At 41.6% G+C, this 25267-nt stretch overlaps 1 protein-coding gene across 2 annotated transcripts in view; it reads left to right on the top strand.

Annotated features, from left to right (window-relative positions):
- The window catches only part of TBX15 (T-box transcription factor 15), a 141801-nt gene that overhangs the window by 107896 nt on the left and 8638 nt on the right, over positions 1 to 25267 (top strand). The window contains exon 8 of one of the 2 annotated variants that reach the window (XM_049879962.1): positions 11695 to 12872. The exons of the other annotated variant lie outside the window; for it this stretch is intronic. Within the exon in view, the coding sequence (XP_049735919.1) occupies positions 11695 to 12479 (785 nt within the window). The 3' untranslated portion in view covers positions 12480 to 12872. Of the gene's footprint in view, positions 1 to 11694; positions 12873 to 25267 lie in introns of those variants that run through there. 2 annotated transcript variants of the gene reach the window in all.

Here is a 25267-nt window from a genome sequence, read left to right on the forward strand (position 1 = left end):
CAGTCCTAGGACAGTTTCATGCTGCAGCTGATGGATGCTGGATCAGCCTTTCTGCTTGAATGTGGTTATGGGTGCCTTTTTCATTAAGACCCATCTGCTGATAACATTTCAAGGAAAGCGCTTAGGTGAATTAGTCACAGTTTTGCGATAACCCAAATCTTTCTATTAAAAAAAAAAACGAACATTTTCTAGAGTGTTGCATATAGGATGGGATTCATTATTCTCTGCCTTTGACACAAAAAGAAAGTAAGGCATAGAGCCGTCTAGTAAGATATCTGTAGTTAAGTGGTGGTGGATCTGAGTTGAAAACACTAAAGCAGATGTCCTCCTTGACAGGGCAGTTTTCTTTCCACCAGATCATACTTTTATTCATTCTCACTTAGCAGAGTTTTTATTTTCCACAAAGAATTTAGGTGACTTTTTCTGTTGAGAGTTTATTGTTCAACAACTCAAGCATTAGCTCAAATAGATCTGTATTTCATTTTTGATGAAGTCGAGCATATGGTCTTATCTTCAGATGTCTTCATTTAGAATCAGCAAGGGAGTTTATACTTTTGGACAATCTGCAGTGTGTGGAGATAGAAATTACACTTCAGGAATGGCTTCTGCTCCAGTACTGCTAGTGACAGGGAGAAAGTGAACTAACCAAGCAAGTTCTGTTTGGGGAGACTGAGGTAAAACAGACATACAAAAAAAGTGTCTGAAAAGACGTAGGAACCCAGGAAAAAGAAAATAAGAAAAAAAAAAAGAAATAAGAGCTCAGGTTAATTGTAGCTACAGTCAGCCCTGTTGTTGTTCTGACAGATATTCTTGACCAAAATTTGTGCTTCAATTTCTGTATATACATACATGTATAACGACGTTAAGCCCCCGTGGTGCAAATGGCAAAGTGCTTGGCTGTCGACTGAAGGGTTGACGGTTTGAACACACCCAGCTGCTCTGCAGGACAAAGTTCTGGTGACCTGCTTTCACAAAGATTACATCTACTCTGTCACATGGGGTTACTAAGAGACAAAATTGACTTGATGACACACAACAACAACAACAACATAATGAAGCTATTTGTGTGGCCAAAAACGAGAGCTTTAGTGAGCACTGACTCCAAGTAATCTGACAACTGCTGTGCTAAAAGGAACCTTTCTGGATCAGTGAAGTGACACCAGAGCTGGCCATGTCTCTTCATCTGTGCAAATGAGAAGACCTGTCGTTTACAGAAGCCCTCTCTTCTCCTCAGTTTCTAGCAGACATCCCTAACAGACTTCAACACCACCGAGTGTTTTAATGTTTGTCAGACAGTTAAAAAGTTTGAATTATGAGGGCCTCTGCTGGTGAAGGGCTTTTTCAACGGACTGATTTGTCATACTTAGTGATTGGTCAGTGGGAAGGATCAGATACTGAGCAAGTTAATGCTGTAAAATATTGGGAAAGAAGGACAATTCAATGGCCAACAGCCTTTGAACTGTAAGGTTGTTGTAATGATTCAAAGACAGCCAACTTTCACATATCTTGTTTATCACTGAGATGAGGAATAATGTCCATCTGTGCAACTTGCACCTGAATGTCCACATGAAACTTTTTTAAAGCACCTTTTTTTTTTTTTTAAAGCTGTAGAAGAACAAAATTTTGATTCTGCTGCATGGCTTACATTTTAAGAACAAGGAATTCCTGACAGGAGTTGGCCAGATCTCATTTCAATCGCTTAAAACAGTTATTGATTACATATTCAATTTTGTCCGAAAAGCCCCTAATGCTCAGTGTGTCTAAAACTGAATTCGTCAACTACCTCATGGACCTGGTGCCCTATTCCCAGGGAAGTACACCACCATCCATTTGGTTCCATGAATCAGACCCCTGGACTTCATCTTGGATGTCTTCCTTCCTGTTGTACCCAGGATATCCAGCCAAGTTCTTGAACCCACTTACGTCTCTGATCTCCCTTACCACCATCTCTGAGCTGTCATCATCTTTCACCTGGATGATGTTGCCCTCCAAGGAATTTTCTTCTCCAAGGAATTTTTTCTCCATGTAGCAATCAGAGTCAGTTTTTTCAAAACACACGTATGTTAATATCAACACCCTACCCTAACTTGCTTAAAATCCTTCAATGGCCACAATTTATACTTAGAAACACCAAACTACTTAACATGGCCTACCAGACCTTGCATGCTCTGGCTCATTCACCTTTAAAATAGAGATAGTAGTAATTAAATGAGATAATACATGTAAAGTTCTTAGAAGAATATCTAGGATGTAATAAGTACTCAATAAATATTCCCTATTGTTATTATTATTACTGTAATTACTACTCTAGCTTTAACCTATGTTACTTTCCCTCTTTCTCTCTGTTGTTCCATCATCACTGATCTTACTACCTTTTCTCAAACATGCCATGCTCTTTCCTGTTCCATGTTGGTCCCTTTGCCTGGATGGCTCCTTCCCACGCCACTTGCCCTCATAGTTAGTGCTATCTGTCTTTGATATCTCAGCTCAAATATCAAGTCTTTGGGGAAGGTTTCTCTGCCACCTGGAGTAGGCTAAGTTCCCCTAGGGGGTGCTTTGGTTTATTTGTATCATTGTCAGATTCCTCTTGACTACATTTTTCTCACAATTAATACCCTACCTGGCATCGTATCCAGTACACATTTGGTGCTCAAATACTGGTTAAATGAGTAAATTAATTCTGTTAGGATCTGTATCACAGGGGCTGGTGTGAATGTGTTTGCCTAAAACTTCACTAAATTAAGACAACTTTCAGCTAAATTTGAAATGGAGGGAGAATAGGAAAAAAAAAGAACAAAAAGTAGACATCAAGAAAAAAACAAGCTTGGTAAAGGATAGTGAAGGAAGTACCCAGAAATTCTCAAGGACATAGAAGGACAGTAAGTTGGAAACAGTCTCAGGTATCCACACATCAGTGCACGTGATATGGGGAATAAATAAACCAACCTTGAAATTTTAACACTAAGAATAAATAAGGTTCATTATTTACCCATCTCATCAACTAATATCTAGTGCTTGTTATGTTTTAATAAACCAAACCAAACCCATTGCCATTGAGTCGATTCCAACTCATAGCAACTCTATAGGACCGAGTAGAACAGCCCCACAGAGTTCCCAAGGAGCACCTGGTAGATTCGAACTGCCGACCTTTTGGTTAGCTGCTGTAGCACTTAACCACTATGCCACCAGGGTTTCCTATGCTTCAATCAGTAACGTTGAATCTTGTTGGAGCAGAATTAAGGATGAGAATAGATATTGAAAATGACATACCTTGTTTGAAAGAAGGAAACCCAGTAGAAGGAAGAAGAGAGTGGTTATCACTGTTATGGAAATCTACAGGCTTCAATTAATTCTGGGCTACCTGACACTATTCGCATGAGATAGTGCCATTATTTTTTATGCCCTTATTTATATGTTTCCTTATGTCTTTTTATATTTCATTTAATAATGAAATCCCATCAGAGAACAGTTAGTCTGTAAATACTTCTCTTTTATCAATTATGGGTTCGTACTTGGTTATTGGAATCATCTTCCCATCTAGATTTTCTGTCAATGTATTTATACATAGTTTTTCTCTGGACTTTTAGGAACCTTTTTGAGGTAACCAACAATTGATTTTTTATTCACTAAATTATATTCTTTATTTGTTATAAACTCTAATATGTAAAATCACTTTCTTATGAATATTCTAGCATTTTCACTTCATTCACTTGATTATTTCCTCAACCAGTCGAGAGATTATATTTTTTGCAAGTAAAGTCAACATCTTATCAGGCATTCTTCTTTCAGAGAGCCAGATATCCATCAGGTGTCCAATAAAACCAAAAACCCACTGCTCACTCATAACGATCCTATAGGACAGGGTAGAATTGCCCCATAGAGTTTCCAAGGCTATAATTTTTATGGAAACAGACTGCCACTTCTTTCTTTTGCAGAGTGGCTGGTATGTTCAAACTGCCAATCTTTTGAAGCATTTTAACCACTGCGCCATCAGGGCCCCTTATCAGGTGTCCAGATAGGTGAAATTCCTAGCTAGTACTTGTTAGGATTTTATCATAGGAAAACATCATTCATAGCTTCCATCTGACAAAGTGGTCTGTAGTCTATGCCTACCATTCTCATCTCCATTTCTCTCTCCTCCAGTTTTACCTTAATGTTTAGATTCACAGCAGAATTACCTGTAGAATTAGAGTTGTAGTAATTAGGCTTCTTAGTGTTGTAAGTTAAATAAACCCCAAAAGGTATAAACAAAAAGGAGACTCACTGGCTCATGAATCTGAAAGTATTCAAGTAGCTTTTTAATGCAAAGCTCGAGCCAGAGGCCCAAACAAGATCACCAAAGGCCAGGTCTTGCTCATCTCTTGACTGTTCTCTCTTCCATGTTGACTTCATTCTCAGGCTCCTCTTGGTGGTAACATAGCTGCCAGCAGTCCTTGCCCTACATCTTCTTAGGGTTAAATCTGATAGGAAGGGGCCTCTGCCTCTCTTCTAAGATTTCTAGCTAAGTCTCACAGAGCCTCATTGACTCTAACTGCATCACCCCTGAACCAGTTACTATGGCGGGGGAACATGACATTTTTCCTTGTCTAGACTTGAGTCACATGCCTTCTCTGGAGGTAAGAATGAAGAGGTAAGAGTGGAAGAAGGGGTGTTTCCCAATGGAAAATCTGGGTACTATTGCTAGGAGAGAGGCAGATGAATTCCAAATGACAGTAATAACAGATGTGCACTGCAGCAAGGAAGGCAGTAAATCAAGTGGCAGAAAAAGCAAACAAGCTGATGGAAAGTGAAGACGTGGGGGCAGTTCACCTAGGGAATGTGGTAGCTGCAAAAGAGGACCATCTAAGAAGCAGAGAGTCTTGGAACATAGAGAGCCAGTGTGAAAAATGAGAATTGGATGAACATATTAAAAGTCATTGTAAAGGGAAGGAATTTAGACCTATGCATACCTGTACATTTTATGGAGAAGGACGCTTTAGGAGTTTTTCTAAGAATGAAATCACACAATTCCCATTAGCATTATAATGTTTCATATTTGCATTATAAGAGGGTACGATTTCATAGTTGAGATGAACAGGGATGTGTTCATTAAACCTTATGGCACTGGGTTTATTCCCTTGGATTGGTCCACGGAGTGTTGACGTTTGACCTCGTACCTGTTTGAAAATCTCAAAGAAGCGTTCTCAAAGACACCAATGAATCAGCATTCCTCAGGGACAGACACCATCAAGTCATACAAGAGAAGAGTCTGGCTTGTGGAACCGAGTAATTACATGGAAATTTATTCTTTACTAGCTCAGATGGAGTTTTGTCTTACTGTTTTTCAATTGGGGGGGGGGAAGCACAAAAAAATAAACCCAAAAGGAAACCGTATGTAAAAGCCTCCATATTACAATCTGGAAGTGATCAATTTAAAGATGCAAAAGTCAGCAGGTTTGGTATTCAGGATTTTCATGGCCACGTTTAACTTGTCTTCATGGTACACAAGTATATTCGAGGCTATTGTCCTTTTATGGGATCACTGCTAACCATATATTCTTTTTGATTGTTTTCTCTGTCAGCCTCAAATACTGGAGCAAGTAAATGTTGTGTATGAGTTTTAAAGGGTTCCTCCTTACTTGGTCCATGGGTAAAATAGGGTGAAAGCAGTTTAGGATGAGGGGTTGGTGCTGGAACACCTGAGAGTTTGAATCTACTCAGGGCATTGCATTTTAATCACCTCTCAGAAGTAGATTAAGACCTCTGAGTACAGTGGGGAAGAAACCAATCTACGTATTGTGTTCTGTCAATTCATATTTGCTTGATCTGAGATGGAGCCATGGATAGCCCATTTCTGTTCTGAGGGATGGTGGTAGATAATTCAGAGAGGAACCAGTCATTTTTGCCTTTGGGAATATGGCCCAAGTGGACCATAACTATCACGTGCTCAGTGATATATTATTCACAACCATGGAGGTACCTCTAGCCTGTACCATTGGGGCATTTACTTGTTGTGACAAAATGTTCAGTGGGAGCCGAAATACTCAGTTCCATGGACAGAGGCTAATGCCTGATAGCCATCCCCTAAATGCTCCCAAATTCCTTCTCCGTCCCTCACTTTTTCCTCTCTCATAGAAAGGAAGAAAAAAAAAAAAAAGAAAGAAATATTTAATGACTATGTACCAAGTAGTTCAGTAGTAGAATTTGCACCTTCCATGTGGGAGCCTGGGGTTCAATTCTCAGCCAATGCAATTCATGCTTAGCCACCATCGGGTCTAAGATGGAGTAGGAAGAAAGGCCGGGTAGTCTACTCCAGAAAATGAGCCAGTGAAAACTTTTGGATCACAATGGTCCAATCCACAACCAACTGGGCAGAGTTTTATTTCAGGTTGCATTGAATTGGGGCTGACTTGATGGAAGAAAACAACAACAATGTGCCAAGTACTGTTCTGGGCACTTTGTAGTATGCATCATCTCATTTATTCTCAATACGTCGCAACAAAGAAGATAACCATTTATACGGTTAAGGAACTCGAAACTTGGAGAAACTAACTTGCCAACATTCCATAAGCAGTAAGACAGCTGGGATTGAAAGCTACCTTTGTCTGACCCTATAGCCCGTGCTTATCCATTAAATAAAGTTTATATCAGACATTTAGAGCATTCAGGACCTGGCAGGTATAGAGAGAATGAGAGAAAAGGAAAGAGAGTACTACACAGGAAGGGGAAGCATGCTTTTTTTTTGCACGGCAACTCTGACCCCTTCTGAATCAGTGTGCCCTGGCCTCCCTCTCTACCCTCACTTTTCTACGATGAGAGGCCTCTAGCCAGCCAAGTGTTGAAATGTTCGGGGAGGGTGGGCTGCCTCTTATACTTATTTAGCAATTGGCTGGCACTCCCAATCTTGTTTAACAACTGACAGGCTGTTAGCTCATAAGACTTCTTAGTATCTTGGTTTACTTCTCTCCAAAATGAGTACCATAGTCTTCTCTCTCTATGTGGGTTTTGAAAAATAGCTATTATCGGTAATGAGAACTTTAAGTGCATAAGAGCATTTCTTCAAAGTAAATGGAGGCAATGTGACCTTCTCTTGGACAGGCTTGCTTTCTATCTTTAAACACTAGTTCATTTGGGGGCTCCCACCCCCTGAAGCTCAGCAGGCCACCAAGTCTCACTTCCAGGGTGTGTCATTTAAAAGCCAAAGCAGGCTGATTACAAACTTTTTAACATGTGCCTCTCATTTGCCCAGCAGAAATCCTTGTAACTTGTTAACAGTTCCCTTCTTATTTTTTTGTAGTGAAACCAATTGAGGCCTTAAATCAGTACCATGCGCTCCATATTGGGCCATCTGAGAAAGCCATTTAGAGTTGTAAAAAGTCATCTGCTCCATCTTGCACTTCCTGCTGCAGGGCTAGGGCCAGTGCCTGATGGAGTGTACCTATAACTGGGCGGTACAGCGTGCTGAACAGGTGGTCTCCTCAGGGATCACATAAACACCAGCTCATGGAGGGCAAGGACGGACTTTCAAAGAGGGGAGACTAGATACATATCCTGTAAAACACAAATCTCTTCACAGCTGGAGTCAAGTTTCTCCGTTTGTGCTATAGCATTTATTTCACTGAAGCTCATGGTGTTTAGGGTGGCAGAGGAGGAAAATGTGTAGCATGCCTCAAAGAGGAACCACATGGATGGAGAAAATGAATCCCTAACCTTCCTATAAGGCACTGTAGTCTAGGCCATTCAGGGACACCAAAATAAGAAGCGTGAGATATTCTTCCTCCTCCTTCTCAACCTTCCCCTTCCAGAACTCCTTCCTTATATTAAAATAATCCTTTGGAAAGTATTTTTAACTTGTCTCTTAGATCTTAGCATAACTTTAATCCTCAGACACAGATATAATGTTAGAGGGGGACAGAAACTGGGACCCACTCATTCAAGCTCTTCATTTCACAGATGAGAATTAGGCCCACTGAGGCTCCCCACCTTGCCTGTGGTCGTGAGCTGGGAGGAGGCAGATGCACCTAGAATTGAGCCTGGTGATCTTCCCACCATGGCCAACTGTTGGTTTACATCTCCTAGCAGTATCTGTAATCCTTTCACCCCTGCTAAAGGAATGTAACATTTGAACAAGAAGACAAGGAAGGAGAATTTCCTGAAATGACTCTAAAATCAGTGGCTATTTATATATAACCTCAATTCTAGCTTGAAAATGCATTGGGGAACTGCTTTTGACCAAGGCAGAGATGGTTTTAGTTTGTGTTTGTAAAAATTTAACTCTGAAAAAATATTAGGAAGAGCCAAATTTGTGCTTCTTCAGCCAATTCCAGTTGCTGTTGAGTCCGTTCCAACTCATGGCGACCCCATGCATATCAGAGTAGAACTGTGCTCCATAGGGTTTTCAGTGGCTGGTTTTTTGGAAGTAGATCACCAGGCCTTTCTTCCAAGGTGGAGCCCTGGTGGTGCAGTGGATAAGAACTATGGTTGCTAACCAATGGCAGTTTGAATCCAACAGCTGCTCCTTGGAAACCCTACGGGGCAGTTGTACTCTGTCCTATAGGGTCGCTATGAGTCAGAAGTGACTCACTGGCAATGGGTTTTTTCGGTTCTTCCAAGATGCCTGTGTGTGGACTTAAACCTCCAGCATTTCAGTTAGCATCTGAGCTTGTTAACTGTTCGCGCCACCCAGGGACTTCTACAGGACTGTCTGTATCTGTGGATGTAGGCTCAGGACTTTTTTTGCCCTTCCTAAAATTTCTTTATAGAGATTTGATATAATTTAGAATTTTTTTTTTAAGCGTTTACCTCTCCACTCATATATCTGGCATACTTCCCCTTTGTACAGTGTGGATGGTATCTGTATCCCAATATCCCTGGAATTCTGCTGGTCTTCTGCCCATTTTTCTCACTGAAAAATATTATCTGTACTCCTTCCACTTAAAATGTTCTTTTCCCTTTTATAGCAGCTCAGATTCTAAGAGTCCCAACCTGAGCTGTGGATGACCTAAAGGGTTCCAAGCTCCTTGGGGAATTACAGCTTACAACAGTTCTAGGAAAGTCCCAATCTTGCCCTGAAGGAGGGAATTCCATCACGGTCAAACAAAGGGCCCAGCAGCCCTGGCACTCATCACTGTCTTCAGCTTCCTTTGGGTGGGACAGGAAGTGGATGCTAACTGTGGCTTTCTGGTCTCGGGAAAGCGGAGGCGTGTAAAGGTCATTGTTAGTCTTCTTAAACTACCTGAGAACACCTGTGAAGTGAGTTTGGCCTTCCTGAGTCTGTAGGTGTGTAAGCAACCAATCCAGCCCTTGCATTCACAAGTCATAAGAGCTACCTTTTCAAATGCAGATTCAGGATTTGTAGAGATGAAAAGGACCTGGAGCTCCTTTAACATGGAATGTGGGTCCCTGGACCAGCAACATCAGCGTCACCTGAGAACTTGTTAGAAATGCAAATTCTCCAGTCCTGTTCAGGTCTACTGAATCAGAAACTCTAGGGGGTAGAGCCATTGACCTGTGTTTTAAGGAGCCCTCCCAGTGATCCTGATGCATGGTCAAGTTTGACAATCACTACCCAGGGTGCATTGAAAAGAGGAATATGGATTAGATTATTGGCTTTCAATGCTGGCTGCGCATTAGAATCCTTCCCAACCCAGAACCCAGTGCCGTGGGGTCAATTCCGACTCATAGCCACCCTATAGGACAGAATAGGACTGCCTCATAGAGTTTCCAAGGAGCGCCTGGCAGATTCAAACTGCTGACCCTTTTGTTAGCAGCCGTAGCACTTAATCACTAAGCCACCAGGGTTTCGCTTTAAAAACAATACTGGTGCGGAGGTCCTGTCCCCAGCTCTGGGACATTAGCATATTTAAAGCTCTCAGGTATTCTTACATGCAGCCAAGCTAGAGAACCACTGAGCTAACTCAATTCCTCACTTCTAGAGGAAGACACTGAAACCCAGAGAGATAGGCCAGGCTTCTGGAGCGGGGCGGGGAGGGGGAGGTTAGTGTGGCAGAGTTGTGAGTAGAACCCGTATCTCCTGACTTTCAGGTCACTTTTGGTCTGTTTGGTAGCTGTCCTCACAAATCTCCAAATCCAAAGATTCCATTTACAGTCTTTGTTCTAGTCCCTGGGACTGGTAGGCTCCTCTGCAGGGAGATCAACAGGGCCTTTGGCTCATCATCATTTTGTTTCAAGTTAGCTTTGTTTTATTCTGACCATGTAACCTCGCTCTTATAATTGTCTTTTATCTGACAGAACTTCCATGTCATACTCTCATCCCTACAACCTGGGTCCCTCTGCTTAGCACTTCCAGGCCTCAGCCTTGACTTGGTATCCTGCCCCAGTACCCATTTTCCTCTAAGATTAGAGTCCTGCTTTAGTATCCTGCAATTTTGGCTAAAAGACTAAATGTGATAAAGTAGGCAACATTCCCTGGATAAAATGTACATTTAATGCATTTCCACTGAAAGTGGAAAATGTTGAGCTAGGATTTTCTGCTGATTACCAGAGGTCTTACTTGAAAGTGAATATGAGGGTGAGAAATAGCAAAATGAATAATGGAAGGTGTCTTAGTCATCTAGTGCTGCTATAACAGAAATACCACAAGTGGATGGCTTTAACAAAGAGAAGTTTATTTTCTCACGGTAAAGTAGGCTGAAAGTCCAAATTCAGGGTATCAGCTCCAGGGGAACGCTTTCTCTCTCTGTCAGCCTTCTCATCAATCCTCCCCCAGACTAGGAACTTCCCTGTGCAGAGACCCTGGGGTCCAAAGGACACGCTCCGCTCCCGGTACTGCTTTCTCTGTGTTCTGAGGTCCCTCTGTCTCTCTGCTCCCTTCTCTCTTTTATATCTCAAGAGATTACCTCAAGACACAATCCAATCCTTAGATTGAGTCCTACCTCACTAACATAACTGCTGCCCATCCTCCCTCTTTAACATCATAGAGGCAGATTTACAACATATAGGAAAGTCTAACAACATTGGAATCAGCCAAATTGAAACATGCATTTTGGGGGGGACATAATTCAATCCATGACAGAAGGTTTATTTGTTTATTTTTTAACAGGTCTTACTAAGGCTCCTATAGACAGAAACAAGCAAAAGTTTGGCATTATTTATTTTTTTTCCACCTTCTTTGTACTTTCTTGCAGGGGTGGGGGAGCGGTATATAGGTGGAATCACTTAGCAGAAGTCTGCCAGGTTAAGAGAAAGCAATGTTTCTGTAAAAATCAGCCCATCTTGGACATCTGAGAATATCTCCTGCATGGTTTGTATCTGGCCTAGACAGACTGACCTTACAAACCTCTGTCTCAATGGTAACCTGTTTCTGTGGAGTTGATTCTGAGTCATGGGGCCGCATATGTTTCACAGTAGAACTGCTCCATAAGGTTTTCATGGCCAATGTATCTTTCGGAAGCAGATTGCCAGGCCTGTCTTCTGTGGAGACACTGGGTGGGTTTGAACCACCAAACTTTAGGATAGTACCAAACCAAAAACCCATTGCTGTCAATTCCAACTCATAGCAACCCTATAGGACAAAGTAGAACTGCCCCACAGGGTTTCCAAGGAGCACCTGGTGTATTTGAACTGCCAACCTTTTGGTTAGCAGCCGTAGCTCTTAACCACTGTGCCCCCAGGGTTTCTGTTAGGTTAGTAGTCGAGTGCATTTATACCACCCAGGGACCTTTTGTTTTAATGGTATTTATGTTTCGTTTTCAGGGGGCAGCACAGGCACTTCCCCAACCACCTCCAGCACTGGGACACCATCCCCTTCAGCTTCTTCTCATCTTTTATCTCCATCCTGTTCTCCTCCAACCTTTCATTTGGCCCCCAACACTTTCAACGTGGGCTGTCGAGAGAGCCAGCTGTGTAATCTAAACCTCTCTGATTATCCACCCTGTGCCCGAAGCAACATGGCTGCCTTGCAGAGCTACCCAGGGCTGAGTGACAGTGGCTACAATAGGCTCCAGAGTGGCACTGCTTCAGCCACTCAGCCCTCAGAAACCTTCATGCCTCAGAGGACTCCATCCCTGATCTCAGGAATACCAACTCCTCCCTCGTTGCCTAGCAACAGCAAGATGGAAGCCTATGGTGGCCAGCTGGGGTCCTTCCCAACTTCCCAGTTTCAGTATGTCATGCAGGCAGGCAATGCAGCCTCCAGCTCTTCCTCACCACATATGTTCGGGGGCAGCCACATGCAGCAGAGCTCCTACAATGCCTTCTCCCTCCACAACCCCTACAACCTGTATGGATACAATTTCCCCACCTCCCCTAGGCTAGCTGCAAGCCCAGAAAAACTGAGCGCCTCTCAAAGCACTTTACTCTGTTCTTCTCCTTCCAACGGGGCTTTTGGTGAGAGGCAGTACCTGCCCACAGGGATGGAGCACAGCATGCACATGATTAGCCCTTCACCCAATAATCAGCAGGCGACCAACACCTGTGATGGCCGGCAGTATGGGGCAGTCCCAGGCTCCTCCTCCCAGATGTCCGTGCACATGGTTTAATGGCCAGTCAGACACCACGGAGCCCATGGCAGCCAAGGCCCCAGAATCTCCCTGGGCAGATCCTCTGCTTTGGGAGCCCTTTGAAAAAGAGGAACTGTGCTTTTTTTTTTTGAGGAGGAAAACATATACCCAGGAAAAACAAGAGACACTTTTAAGCCACTGAAGGATACTTACAGTGGAATCATCCCCAACTCAGTGGCCATTCTCCTGTCATCCCAAACCTTAGCTTTATAAACCATCGTCTACCCCAAGTGGCCTTTGAAAACTGAATAATCATTTTATAATAATGTTAAGGGAGATGCTAGGGTGTAGCAGCCATGACCAGTCATATACACAGACACACATACAGACCTACGTATACATACATACATGCATACATATATAGCCATGCGTTGCTTAATGTCCATCATACGTTCTGTGAAATGGAACGTCAAGTGATTTGGACGTTGTGTGAACATGCCGAAATCTTGAGCAATAGCATTCACTGATTTTCCACCTTTGTGTTGTTTAACAACTTTTTGTTTCACTTCCAAATGGATACTTCCTTGCCTCTTGCTGCTGCTATCAGTAGCACTGGTTTTGCTGCATTTGGGAGCCATGATGCGCTTCACAGTAATATTTTTGAAAGAAAATTAAACAGAGAACGTTACGACACCCAAGAGATGTGTGATACATGAGATTGAATGCTGCTGCCTACGAGTTGAAGCATACACTGTTACACAGTAAACTTTTTATTGTAAGTAGGGAAAATTCACATTAAAATAATGACATAGTACAGTACATATATATATAAGCCAGTAACGTAGGCTTTTATTATGGCTATCAAGACATATGTATTATAGGTTATATATGTACTGTACCATTATACGCCTGGCAGCACTATCGCTTTGTATGCAAGAGACATGAGATACATGTGTTGCATGTGGAAAGCTGTTGTGTTCGCTACGTCCTGTTACGTTCTATAGTCCTGTTCTCCAATTGGGATTTCAGAACTCTATTATAACCTTATGGGACCACGGATGTATATGTGGTCAGACGTTGCCCAAATGGACGTTATATGGCGCATGACTGTATATTCATATACACACTCACACACAGAACCATACATGCACACTGACTCTGAACTGGGTGAACTCTTTGTGGAGGGAGGCCCAGAATGGGTGCTTTCACCAAGAATTTGTCTATATACAACTCTAGATGGACTGGGCCAGCTGTAGCTGCCAGCCTTTCTCCCCTGCAGCTTACCCTGTTTCTGGAATGAACCGTGTATCCTGGAACCGTTTCCCTTGATGAAGGTGGAAAGACATCAGTACTACAACTGGACTTGACTGCCTGAACAAGATTGCTTTTAAACTTTGGCTCTCTTCATTCAGCGTGCTATCGTTGATGTTTCCATTGGTGCCTGTGAAAAGAGGGAGTCAGAGCAGCTGAGCAGGAGAGAGAAAGAGAAATAACAAAGAGAAAGAGGGACGTGGAGAACAAGACTGAGAGAGAAGGTGTGAGCAATGATGAGAGTTTTGATTCACCAAGGAAATTTTGTTTTTGTTTTGTTTGCTTTCCTTTTCCCCTACAGGTTATAGAAGGAATCATGGTGTTAAAAAAAAAAAAAAAAAAAAAATGAGGATTAAACCTCTTTGGGACACTGTGCTTGTGTGTTCTGCACTGGGTGCATGACCAGGGCACTGGTGAGAGGCACTGGGGCAAAGAATGCATCTTGATTCCACTGCTCTGACTATCGTGAGCCAGAAGAGAGGTGCACCACATAGGAAGTGCCGATTCCACAGCATGCAGCCTGGCAGGGGAAGGGAAATAGAAGGAGTGTGAAGAAGGAAGAGTTTTATAATCCTGACAATTGATACCAAGAGCAGAGGCAACAAACAGAGGCCTGGCCCACTGCATGCCAAGTCCAGACACCTGACCTGGATCGGCTGGCCACTGGTGCCTGTGGCAGGAGAAATCCTGTCATACTCCAGGGAATTATATAGATGGGCCTTCTACACCCTTCCATCTGCCCTTAGATCTCTGTGTTTATCAAATAGCTCATTGCATTTTGAAGATTTTTTTTTTTTTCCTTTTTCCCTTTCCCCTTCAAATCTTTTAATGATAAGAAAACAAGTGAAGCTTGATACAAGCTAAACTTTTTAAGTGGTGTAAACAAGTGAAGCTTGGTACAAGCTAAACTTTTTAAGTGGTGTGGAAATGCAAATAATACCAAGTAAAATAATACAGATATTATTAAGATTTTTGGTTTTGAGGTGTTGTAGATAAATGTATTTATGTGCCTAGTGGGGAATCCAATATTATGAATATTAAAAAATGGGGGCAATAAAAAGGGTATGTAAAATATGTATGAAGAAAAAAGTGTATAAAAATTTGCCCTTATGCACGGAACTCTGTTTCTAAGTGCCAAGCACAGAAAGCCGCTAAATAAAATCTTTGCAATTGTTTTCTGCGTGTTTGTTAAGACAAAAACAAAAAACCAAACAGCCCTATGTACTTGTATCATGCTTTACAATGTGCTTAGCACTTACGTACTACTTCATGTGATCCTTATACAGATCCCATGGAATAATTATTATCATTCTTTTTTTACAGTTAGTACCTGAGCCCCTGAGAGAAGGAATAAATTATCCAGGAACGTACTGCCAGTCAAAGGGAAATAGGTCCTGTAACCAATTCTTCTGACATTAGTAGGATTTTCACTTTCATATTAGCTGCAGAACGTTGTGTGAATTTAACAGTAATCTTCAGCGTTACCATGTGTCAGACACTATGCTGTTGTTAGCTGCCGTTGGCTCTGACTCATGGCGACTCCATGTATGACAGAACAAAACATTGCTCAGTCCTGCACTCTCTTTAGGATCTTTGGTGTGCTCAAGTCCATTGTTGCAGCCAATGTGTATTTTGAGTGCCTTCCAATCTAGAGGACTCATCTTTTAGCACTATATCGACAATATTGTTGTAATCCATAGGGGTTTCCTTGGCTAATTTTCAGAAATAGATCATCAGGTCTTTCTTCCTAGTCTTAGTCTGGAAGCACTGCTGAAACCTGTCCATCATGAGTGACTCTACTGGTATTTGAAATACCGGTGGCATAGCTTCCAGCATCCTAGCAACATGCAAGCCACCACAATATGGCAAACTGACCAATGGTTGGTGGGCCAGATGCTATACAATGTGCATTACATGATTATAGCAATTAATCCTTCCATAATTCTGTGAGATAAGCATTATTTTTATTTCTATTTTACAGATCAGACAGGCTTAAAAAGAGGCTAAATACTTGACCAAGACCCTCAGGTAGGACCTAAGGGCCTGTGCAATTAGCGCTATGTCATTCTGCTGAAATCCCAGCAGTTCCACGAGGCACTTGGACAATCAGGAAAGATTATTCCCAATCCACCCTAGGGGTGAAGACAAGAGTGTCTCTGAAGCTGGACTTGACATGTTTCATTGTAAACATGTACCTTCCCCCTTGAATGTACCACCGCAGTATGTGGTACACCAAGTGCCCATTTCTAACAGTTGAATAAAGTGCCTAGGGCTATACATTTAAAACCATTTTCATACATCACCTCACTGGAACCTCACAGTAAGCATGAGAAGTGAACAGGGCAGGGTGCATTGTTTTGCAAATGGAGAACTAGGATTGTAATGGTCCCTGTGTGGCTGGGAAGCAGCAGAGCCAGGACTTGAACTCTCCTCTCACTTCTACTCCAGACAGCTTCCTGGTGGACAGTTACACTGGGAGCCCACTCACCAGGGCTTGATTTGGGGTTCAGGTTGCTCATAACCACACGTTCATTGGAATTGGATCTTAGTTCGGGGGAGAAAAGAACCTTAATCAGTGCTTTGGTTTTATAAATAACTTCAAGGAGTGATATGTCAGTTAATTCCAACAGTCAGCAAATTATTGCCAAAATAGCTGGGACAATGACAGCCCCTCTGTGAATTGTAGTCTCTCTGAGCATCAAAGCTCTCTAAATTAAAAAAGACACTCCTGTCTGTATCTCAGCTATGTACCGGTACACTGAGAACAACTACATACGAAGCTCATTGTTCTGACTTAGCAGCATATCAAATATCATTCACTGGTCAACACCCTTTGAGGTTCTCAGATTAGATAATCATAACATGCCAAGCAATATATTCATTGGATAGTAAGAAGACTAATTTCAATCATCATCTAGAGTATTAAGTACAGGAAATTTCTATTATTTGGATGGAAATTAGAACAATCCAGGTCAGTTGCATCTGAATTATAGCATGTTTCTATATGTTCTGGATAAAGCAATAAAAATGTTTCTTTGAACATAAACTGGGTAAAGAATTGTGAAGGATACGCTTTACCCAATTCTCTTTAATGAAATGGTGAAAATTCATTGTAATTGGCACATCGATAACTATGGGGCTATTTATTAAAAGGATGTTCTTCTCTAGATTAAGACGCTCCACCCTTATGTTCCTTGAGGAAAACCTGTCTTGTTTATATTTGCATTCTCTATGCCTCAGGACAATTCCTGGCCTTCTATAGAAGCTCAATATGCATTCATTCTTATTATTGAATTTGTCTACCAAACCCATTTTCAAGGATAGTTCAACAGGTTGCATGACTGAATTATCAGTCATTCTAAATTAATAAAACCTAATTTAAAAAGCTTTACTGTATTCCATACAGTACTTGTGATAGAGTAATGTAAATTTAGATAGCAGCCAGCAAGTGCCCATTGGGCATAATGCGGGGAGAGGAGGTGAAAAAGAATGTCACAGTTTCTTCCTTGAAAGGGTTTACTTTTCAGGCAGGCATGCACAGGTTAGGCAAATGATATAAAAGACCCTGAAAAATCAGAGGAGGCCCTCAGTGTGAGAAGGTGAGATTGGGATTATTTTCACTGGGGAGATAGAACTTGATTGAGCTTTAAAGAGTGCTCAGGATGTTTATAGAAGTAAAAAATGGGGCGAGAATAAAATAGCATTTTAAAAGACAATAAAGTAAATGAGTTATGGAGGAAAAATGATAGCATCTCAATTCGAACAGTAATTTAATAAAGCTGGAGACATCCAGAACCTTCTTGCTGTCTGTAGATTAATATCCTTTTCTATGGAATATTTTCATTAGTGGGAGTTTTGCGGCTGGGATCCAAGGACAGAGCTCTTTGTTTCATGCCAAATGTTTGATTCATTGCTTAGTACTCTGAGGATTTCAAAGAAGCTCTGCCATACCTACTTCCATTCAGCAAACTAAAGAACAGTTGGTTTCCCAAGGAAACCTAGCCACAAAGATAAATTTTCACAAAAGCTTTTTGCTTACGATTGTCAACTGGAGATCTGATTTCTAGACAGTGCCATGCCTATGACCAGACTCATTCATTCATTCATCCTGCTCAGTTCAATAAATATTTATTTAATGCCTACTCTGTGCCAAGTGAAAACCCTGGTGGCTTAGTGGTTAAGAGCTATGGCTGCTAACCAGTGAGTCAGCAGTTCAAATCCACCAGCTGCTCCTTGGAAACCCTATGGGGCAGTTCTACTCTGTCCTTTAGGGTCGTTATGAGTTGGAATTGACTCGATGGCAATGATTTTTTTTTTTTTTCTGTCTGTGCCAAGTGTGCTCTAGGCACTGAGGACATTGCAGTGAACAATTAGACAAGTTCCTGCCTTCAGGGAGCTCATGGTCTGGTGGGAGACTGATATTGAATATACTAGCACATAAATGAATAATATTAATTCTAGACTGCAACAATTACTTTGAGGAAATTTAAAATCACAGGTTGATAGAGAGTGACTGGGAAAACAGGGCGAAGGCTCATTTAGATGGATTTTCAAAGCTGGTGAAAATGCAGATATTTTCTTAAAATTTGCTTCCTCTGTCTTGTGCTGAGAACAGTTATATCCTCACAGGAAGATGTCGTCTGCTAGGCTCAGGTGAGGCATTTTTGTCCTTACAGTGGATTTATAGCCTTGATGCTTATTTGCTGAAACCTGCTGCTGGCCTTCTGGGAGTGGGGCTATTTATAGACTACATATGTCTCCATCTCTCTTCTGCATGGCCCCAAGAAAATCCTAATTTCATGACCACCTTAACAGAAGATGAGAGTCACCCCTTCTGCCTGACTGTGGTAAAAGATTAAAGCTAGTGATCAAATGATTAACAATAACAATAAGATTAATAATTAACAAAAATTAATAAACAAATAAATATGGATTGGAATTCTACAGCATTCTCAGTTCTCTATATCTCCATTTTCTGTGTAAAATGGGGGTATAAAAAAATTTTTACCTTCAAGGAGTTGTCAGCCAGATTAAAGAGTCAAGATATATGCCTATAAAACAGTGAACAATAAAAGTATTAAATTGGTGGTAAAGACCATGTCTGCTGCAGAATTTCAGAAGAAGCCTAATTTTTATTGAGTGTTTATTACATGTTACACATCATGCTAGGTAATATCCTGTAATCCTTGCAACCACCCTAAAGAATTTGCATTTTTTTTCTATTTAATAGATGGTGAAACTGAAACCCACTGAAGTTAGTAACTTGCACAAAATCACAGAGCTTGCAAGTAACAAAGACAGGGCTTCAGCCCTAGCCTTTCCACTACTGTATTTTTTCAAAAATGAGATTCATAGGGACTATAATAAAGAGAAAGGAGCCTGGGTGGCATAACAGTTTAGCACTCGACTGTTAACTGAAAGGTTGACGGTTTGAACCCACCCAGCGAACGGTTTCATGGGAGAAAGATCTGTCAATTTGCTCCTGTAGAGATCACAGCCTAGAAAACCCTACGCACAGTTCTATCCTTTTACATGGGGTTGCTATGGGTGAAAAATCAACTCATGGGTACCTAACAACAACACCAACATAATAAAAAGAGAAGGGTTCACGAAGAAGGTTGGACTTGAATGGTACTTTGAAGAATTCATGGATGCTGCAGACGCTGAGGAGAAAGGAGGGGGCAGTAAAGACAAATGCTTAGTGTTTTATGTATGGTACAATGAGCTGTGACAGTGGCGTTGGGGGAAAGGATGTTCACGTTCATAAGTTAAACCTCAAAATATCTTCCTTACTTCTCCTGACACCATGACTCTGGGTTTCCTTTTCCTGTGTGAGATGTCCTGGCTCTGTAACTCAGGATTCCCTCCAGTGTCTCTGTGGGGACTTCAACTTGAGAAGGACCAGTGGGGGCTGGGAGATGGTGGTGGAGTCAAGCTACACCTCCCTGCTTGCCTGAGACCCAGGGATAGGCTCAACTACCATACTCCCTGAGGCTGATTCTACACACAGTTCCTTGCTTTCTCCAGCCAGGCACACAGTGCCATGTGGGATAGTGAAAGGAGACCATACTGCTTAAGTCTGAGAAAACATTCATCATGTTTTCCTTCTTAGCTCATTTTACTGCTCATAGCACTCATCTTTTATGGGCCAGCCTAATGGCATTTCCCACTTCAGATGCTTCCTACTCACACTTTCTGCTTTTATGACTTTATTGCAGGCTCTGCAGTGGCACAGAAAACCAAAGAGATTTTGTGTTCTTTTTAGTATTTTTACTCAGTGAAACCAAAGTGGGCAAAGAAGGCTGCCAAATGATTGCCAAGTCAACCCTCCAGCAGTTCTCATTCTAGGGGAAGTTTCTGGAATCCATGAAGAGGATTTTTGGAGTGCTCCCCATCAGGGTACATTGTATATCTTTCTTCCAACCATAGGCTGGTAAAGGCCATCTTAAACTCTCTCTGACTAATGTAATAAAACCCCCAAATCTTTGTGGCTTAGCACGTTAATGTTTATTTCTCATTCATATCACAATGTAACATGGCATTCCTGTTTAGGTGGCTCTTTTCCAAGCAGTGATCCAGAGAGTCATACTCCTTCTATTTCATGGCTCCCCTGTCTTCAAGACATAGTTTGGTCTTCTCCATTCAACTAGCGGGTGGAGAAAGAATGGAGGTTTGAACATTTATGGGCCATGCCTGGAATTGGCTACATGACTTCTTCCCCATTGTAATGGCTAGAACTCTAATGGTCACACCTATCTGCAAGGAAACCTGGGAAATAGAGTCAAGCTGTGTGCCTGGGGAAAAAAGGAAACAGATATGTTAGCCTTTAGCAAATCCCTGGAGCCCTGGTGGCACAGTAGTTAAGAGCTCGGCTGCTACTGAAGAGGTCGACAATTCGCTCATTGGAAACCCTATGGGGCAGCCCTACTTTGTCCTATAGGGTGGCTATGAGTTGGAATTGACTCAACAGCAATGGGTTTAGTGAGTCTCTGCCAGCCCCTGGGTCAACCTAATCTTGCTAAGATTTGCTTTTCCTTTGAAAGGCCAGCAGGTAAGGGCAAGGCTAACTTCTAGTTCCAGCTTCTCAGCTGCTTTGCAAAACAATCTGGAGCATTTCAGTTTGCCACACTAGAGTTTAGTTCTTTTATAAGATATATATTTCTCTAGGAGTTCTTTCCCATTCTCCTAAGACACTTTGTTGTTGCTGTCATTAGGTATTGGGTCAATTCTGACTCATAACAACACTATGTGCAAAAGAATGAAACACTACTCAGTGTTATCCTGACAATCGTTGCTATACTTGACCCCACGGTTGCAGCCACTGTGCCAATCCATCTTTTTAAGGGTAGTCCTCTCTTTTGCTGACCCTCTACTTTGCCAAACATGATGTCCTTCTGCAGGGATAGTCCCTCCTGATAACATGTCCAAAGTACGTGAGATGAAGTCTTGCCATCCTCACATCTAAGAATCATTCTGGCTGTACTTCTTCTAAGACAGATTTGTTCGTTCTTTTGGCAATCCAAGGTATAGTCAATATTCTTCACCAACACCATAATTCAAAGGCATCAATTCTTCTTCAGTCTTCCTTTAACGTGTGTATGAGGCAACTGAAAATACCATGTCTTGGGTCAGGCATGCCTTAGGCCTCAAAGTGAAATCTTTGCTTTTTAACACTTTAAAGGGTTTTTTTTGCAGCAGATTTGCCCAGTGTAATGCGTTGTTTGATTTTTTGACTGCTGCTTCCATGGGCATTGATTTGGATCCCAGTAAAATGAAATCCTTGACAACTTCAATCTTTTCTCCACTTATCATGATGTTGCTTATTGGTCCCTGTCATGGATTGAATTATGTCCTCCCAAAATATCTGTCAATTTTGTTAGGCCATGATTCCCAGTGTCGTGTGATTGTCCACCGTTTTGTCATTTGATATTTCCCTATGTGTTGTAAATCCTACTACTATGATGTAATGAGATGGATTAGTGGCAGTTATGTTGATGAGACATACAAGATTAGATAGTGTCTTAAGCCAATCTCTTTTGAGATATAAAAGAGAGAAGCAAGCAGACAGACAGGGGGACCTCATGTCGCCAAGAAAGTAGTGCCAGAAGCAGAGAGCATCCTTTGGACCTGAGGTTCCTGCACTGAGACGCTCCCAGAAAAAGGGAAGAATGATGACAAGGACCTTCCTCCACAGCTGACAGAGAAAGAAAGCCTACCCCTGGAGCCGGCACCCTGAATTTGGACTTCTAGCCTACTGGACTGTGAGAGTAAACTTCTCTTTTTTAAAGCCATCCACTTGTGGTATTTCTGTTATAGCAGCACTAGATGATCAAGACAGTCCCATTGTGAGGATTTTTGTCTTATTTTTTTTTTCTCTATGTTGAGGTGTAATCCATACTGACGGCTGTAGTTTCAGCAAGCAAGGTTGTGTCATCTGCATATTGCAGGTTTTGAATGAATCTTCCTCTGATCCTGATGCTCTGTTCTTTATCATGTAGTCCAGCTTCTTGGATTATTTTCTAGAATATCAGGATAACGCTCTACTCAGCTTCTAGTGTTTGCATGCGTTTGGATGATACTGCATACCCCAAGTCAGAAGAATAGAAAACCTTGTCATATAATAGTATTTGCAATCCCCAAAGGCCCAGTCAGTTTGGGAACCATCTTCCTTGACAGCTTCTGTCTTAGGCTGGACTCTCTAGAGAGGCAAAACCAGTGAAGCGTACATATATATGCTTGCTCTTGAACATCAAGTAGCTAAAGCAAATGGAAGAAATGATGAAGTAAAATAGCTCAACAGAAGATTTCAAAGGGTGGCTCAAGAAGACAGATTAAAATATTATAATGAAATGTGCAAAGACCTGGAGTTAGAAAACTAAAAGGGAAGAACATACTCAGCATGTCTCAAGTTGAAAGAACTGAAGAAAAAATTTAAGCCTCGAGTTCCAGTATTGAAGGATTTTACAAGGAAAATGTTAAATGACTCAGGAGTCATCAAAAGAAGATGGAAGGAATACACATAGTCACTATACCAAAAAGAATTGGTTGATGTTCAACCATTTAAGGAGGTAGCATGTGATTAAGAACCAATGATACTGAAGGAAGAGGTCCAAGCTGCACTGAAGAAGGTAGCATGTGATTAAGAAACAATGATACTGAAGGAAGAGGTCTAAGCTGCACTGAAGGCATTGGTGAAAAACAAAGCTCCAGGAATTGACTGAATACCAGTTGAGATGTTTCAACAAATGGATGCAGCACTGGAAGTGCTCACTCATCTATGCCAAGAGATTTAAAAGACAGCTACTTGGCCAACTGACTGGACAAGGTCCATATTTATGCCTATTCCAAAGAAAGGTGATCCAACCAAACATGGAAATTATTGAACAATATCACACACACAAGTAAAATTTTGCTAAAGGTCGCTCAAAAGCAACTGCAGCAGTACATCAACAGGGAACCGCTAGAATTTCAAGCCAGATTCAGAAGAGGACGTGGAATGAAGGCTATCATTGCTGATGTCAGATGGATCCTGGCTGAAAGCAAAGAATACCAGAAAGATGTTTACCTATGTTTTATTGACTATGCAAAGGCATTTGGCTGTGTAGATCATAACAAATTATGGATAACATTGTGAAAAATGGGAATTCCAGAACATTTACTTATGCTCATGCAGAACCTGTACATAGATCAAGAGGCAGTCGTTCAAAGAGAACAAGGGCATGCCGAGTGGCTAAAATCAGGAAAGGTATGCAACTGTGTGTGTATCTTTTCACCATACTTAGTCAATCTATATGCTGGGTAAGTAATATGCCAACCTGGACTATATAAAGAAGAATGCAGCATCAGGATTGGAGGAATACTCATTAACAACCTGCTATATGCAGAAGACACAAGCTTGCTTGCTGAATATGAAGAGGACTTGAAGCACTTACTGATGAAGATCAAAGACTACAGCCTTCCGTATGGATTAAACTTCAACATAAAGAAAACAAAAATCCTCACGATTAGACCAATAAGCAACATCATGATAAATGGAGAAAAGATTGAACTTTTCAAGGGTTTCATTTAACTTGGATCCACAATCAACACCCATGGAAGTAGCAGTCAAGAAATCAAACAATGCATTGCATTGGGCAAGTCTGCTGCAAAAGACCTCTTTAAAGTGCTAAAAAGCAAAGAGGTCACCTTGAAGGCTAAGGTGCGTCTGACCCAAGCCGTGGTGTTTTCAATCACCTCATATGCATGTGAAATCTGGAAAATGAATACGGAAGACTGAAGTGGAATTGATGCCTTTGAATTATGGTGTTGGTGAAGAATATTGAATATACCATGGACTGCCAGAAGGATGTTTACCTGTGTTTTATTGATTATGCAAAGGCATTTGACTGTGTGGATCATAACAAACTACGGATAAGACTGCGAAGAATGGGAATTCCAGAACACTTAATTGTGCTCATGAAGAACCTTTACATAGATCAAGAGGCAGTTGTTCAGACAGAACAAGGGGATACTGATTGGTTTAAAGTCAGGAAAGGCGTGCAGCAGGGTTGTATTCTTTCACTATACCTATTTAATCTGTATGCTGAACAAATAATATGAGAAGCTGGACTATATGAAGAAGAATGGGGCATCAAGATTGGAGGAAGACTCATTAACAACCTGCATTATGCAGATGACACAACCTTGCTTGCTGAAAGTGAAGAGGACTCGAAGCACTTCCTAATGAAGATCAAAGACCACAGCCTTCAGTATGGATTACACCTCAACATAAAGAAAACAAAAATCCTTACAACTGGACCAATGAGCAACAGCACGATAAATGGAGAAATCACTAAAGAAGTTATCAAGGATTTCACTTTACTTGGATCCACAATCAACAGCCATGGAAGAAGCAGTCAAGAAATCAAGAGACGCGTTGCATTGGGCAAATCTGCTGCAAAGGACCTCTTCAAAGTGTTGAAGAGCAAAGGTGTCACTCTGAAGACTAAGGTGCGCCTGACCCAAGCCATGGTATTTTCAATCGCATCATATGCGTGTGAAAGCTGGACAATGAATAAGGAAGACCGAAGAAGAATTGACGCCTTTTAATTGTGGTGTTGGCGAAGAATATCGAATATACCATGGACTGCCAAAAGAACGAACAAATCTGTCTTAGAAGAAGTACAACCAGAATGCTCCTTAGAAGCAAGGATGGTGAGACTGTGTCTTACATACTTTGCACATGTTGTCAGGAGGGATGAGTTCCTGGAGAAGGACATCATGCTTGGCAGAGTACAGGGTCAGCGGAAAAGAGGAAGACCCTCAACGAAGTGGATTGACACAGTGGGTGCAACAATGAGCTCAAGCATAACAATTGTAAGGATGGTGCAGGACTGGGCAGTGTTTCGTTCTGTTGTGCATAGGGTCGCTATGAGTCAGAACCGACTCGACAGCACCTAACAACAACAACAACATGGACTGCCAAAAGAACAAACAAATTTTTCTTGGAAGAAGTACAGCCAGAATGTTACTTAGAA

This window comes from Elephas maximus, chromosome 3, assembly GCF_024166365.1.
Source record: "Elephas maximus indicus isolate mEleMax1 chromosome 3, mEleMax1 primary haplotype, whole genome shotgun sequence".
Classification (NCBI taxonomy): Eukaryota; Metazoa; Chordata; class Mammalia; order Proboscidea; family Elephantidae; genus Elephas; species Elephas maximus.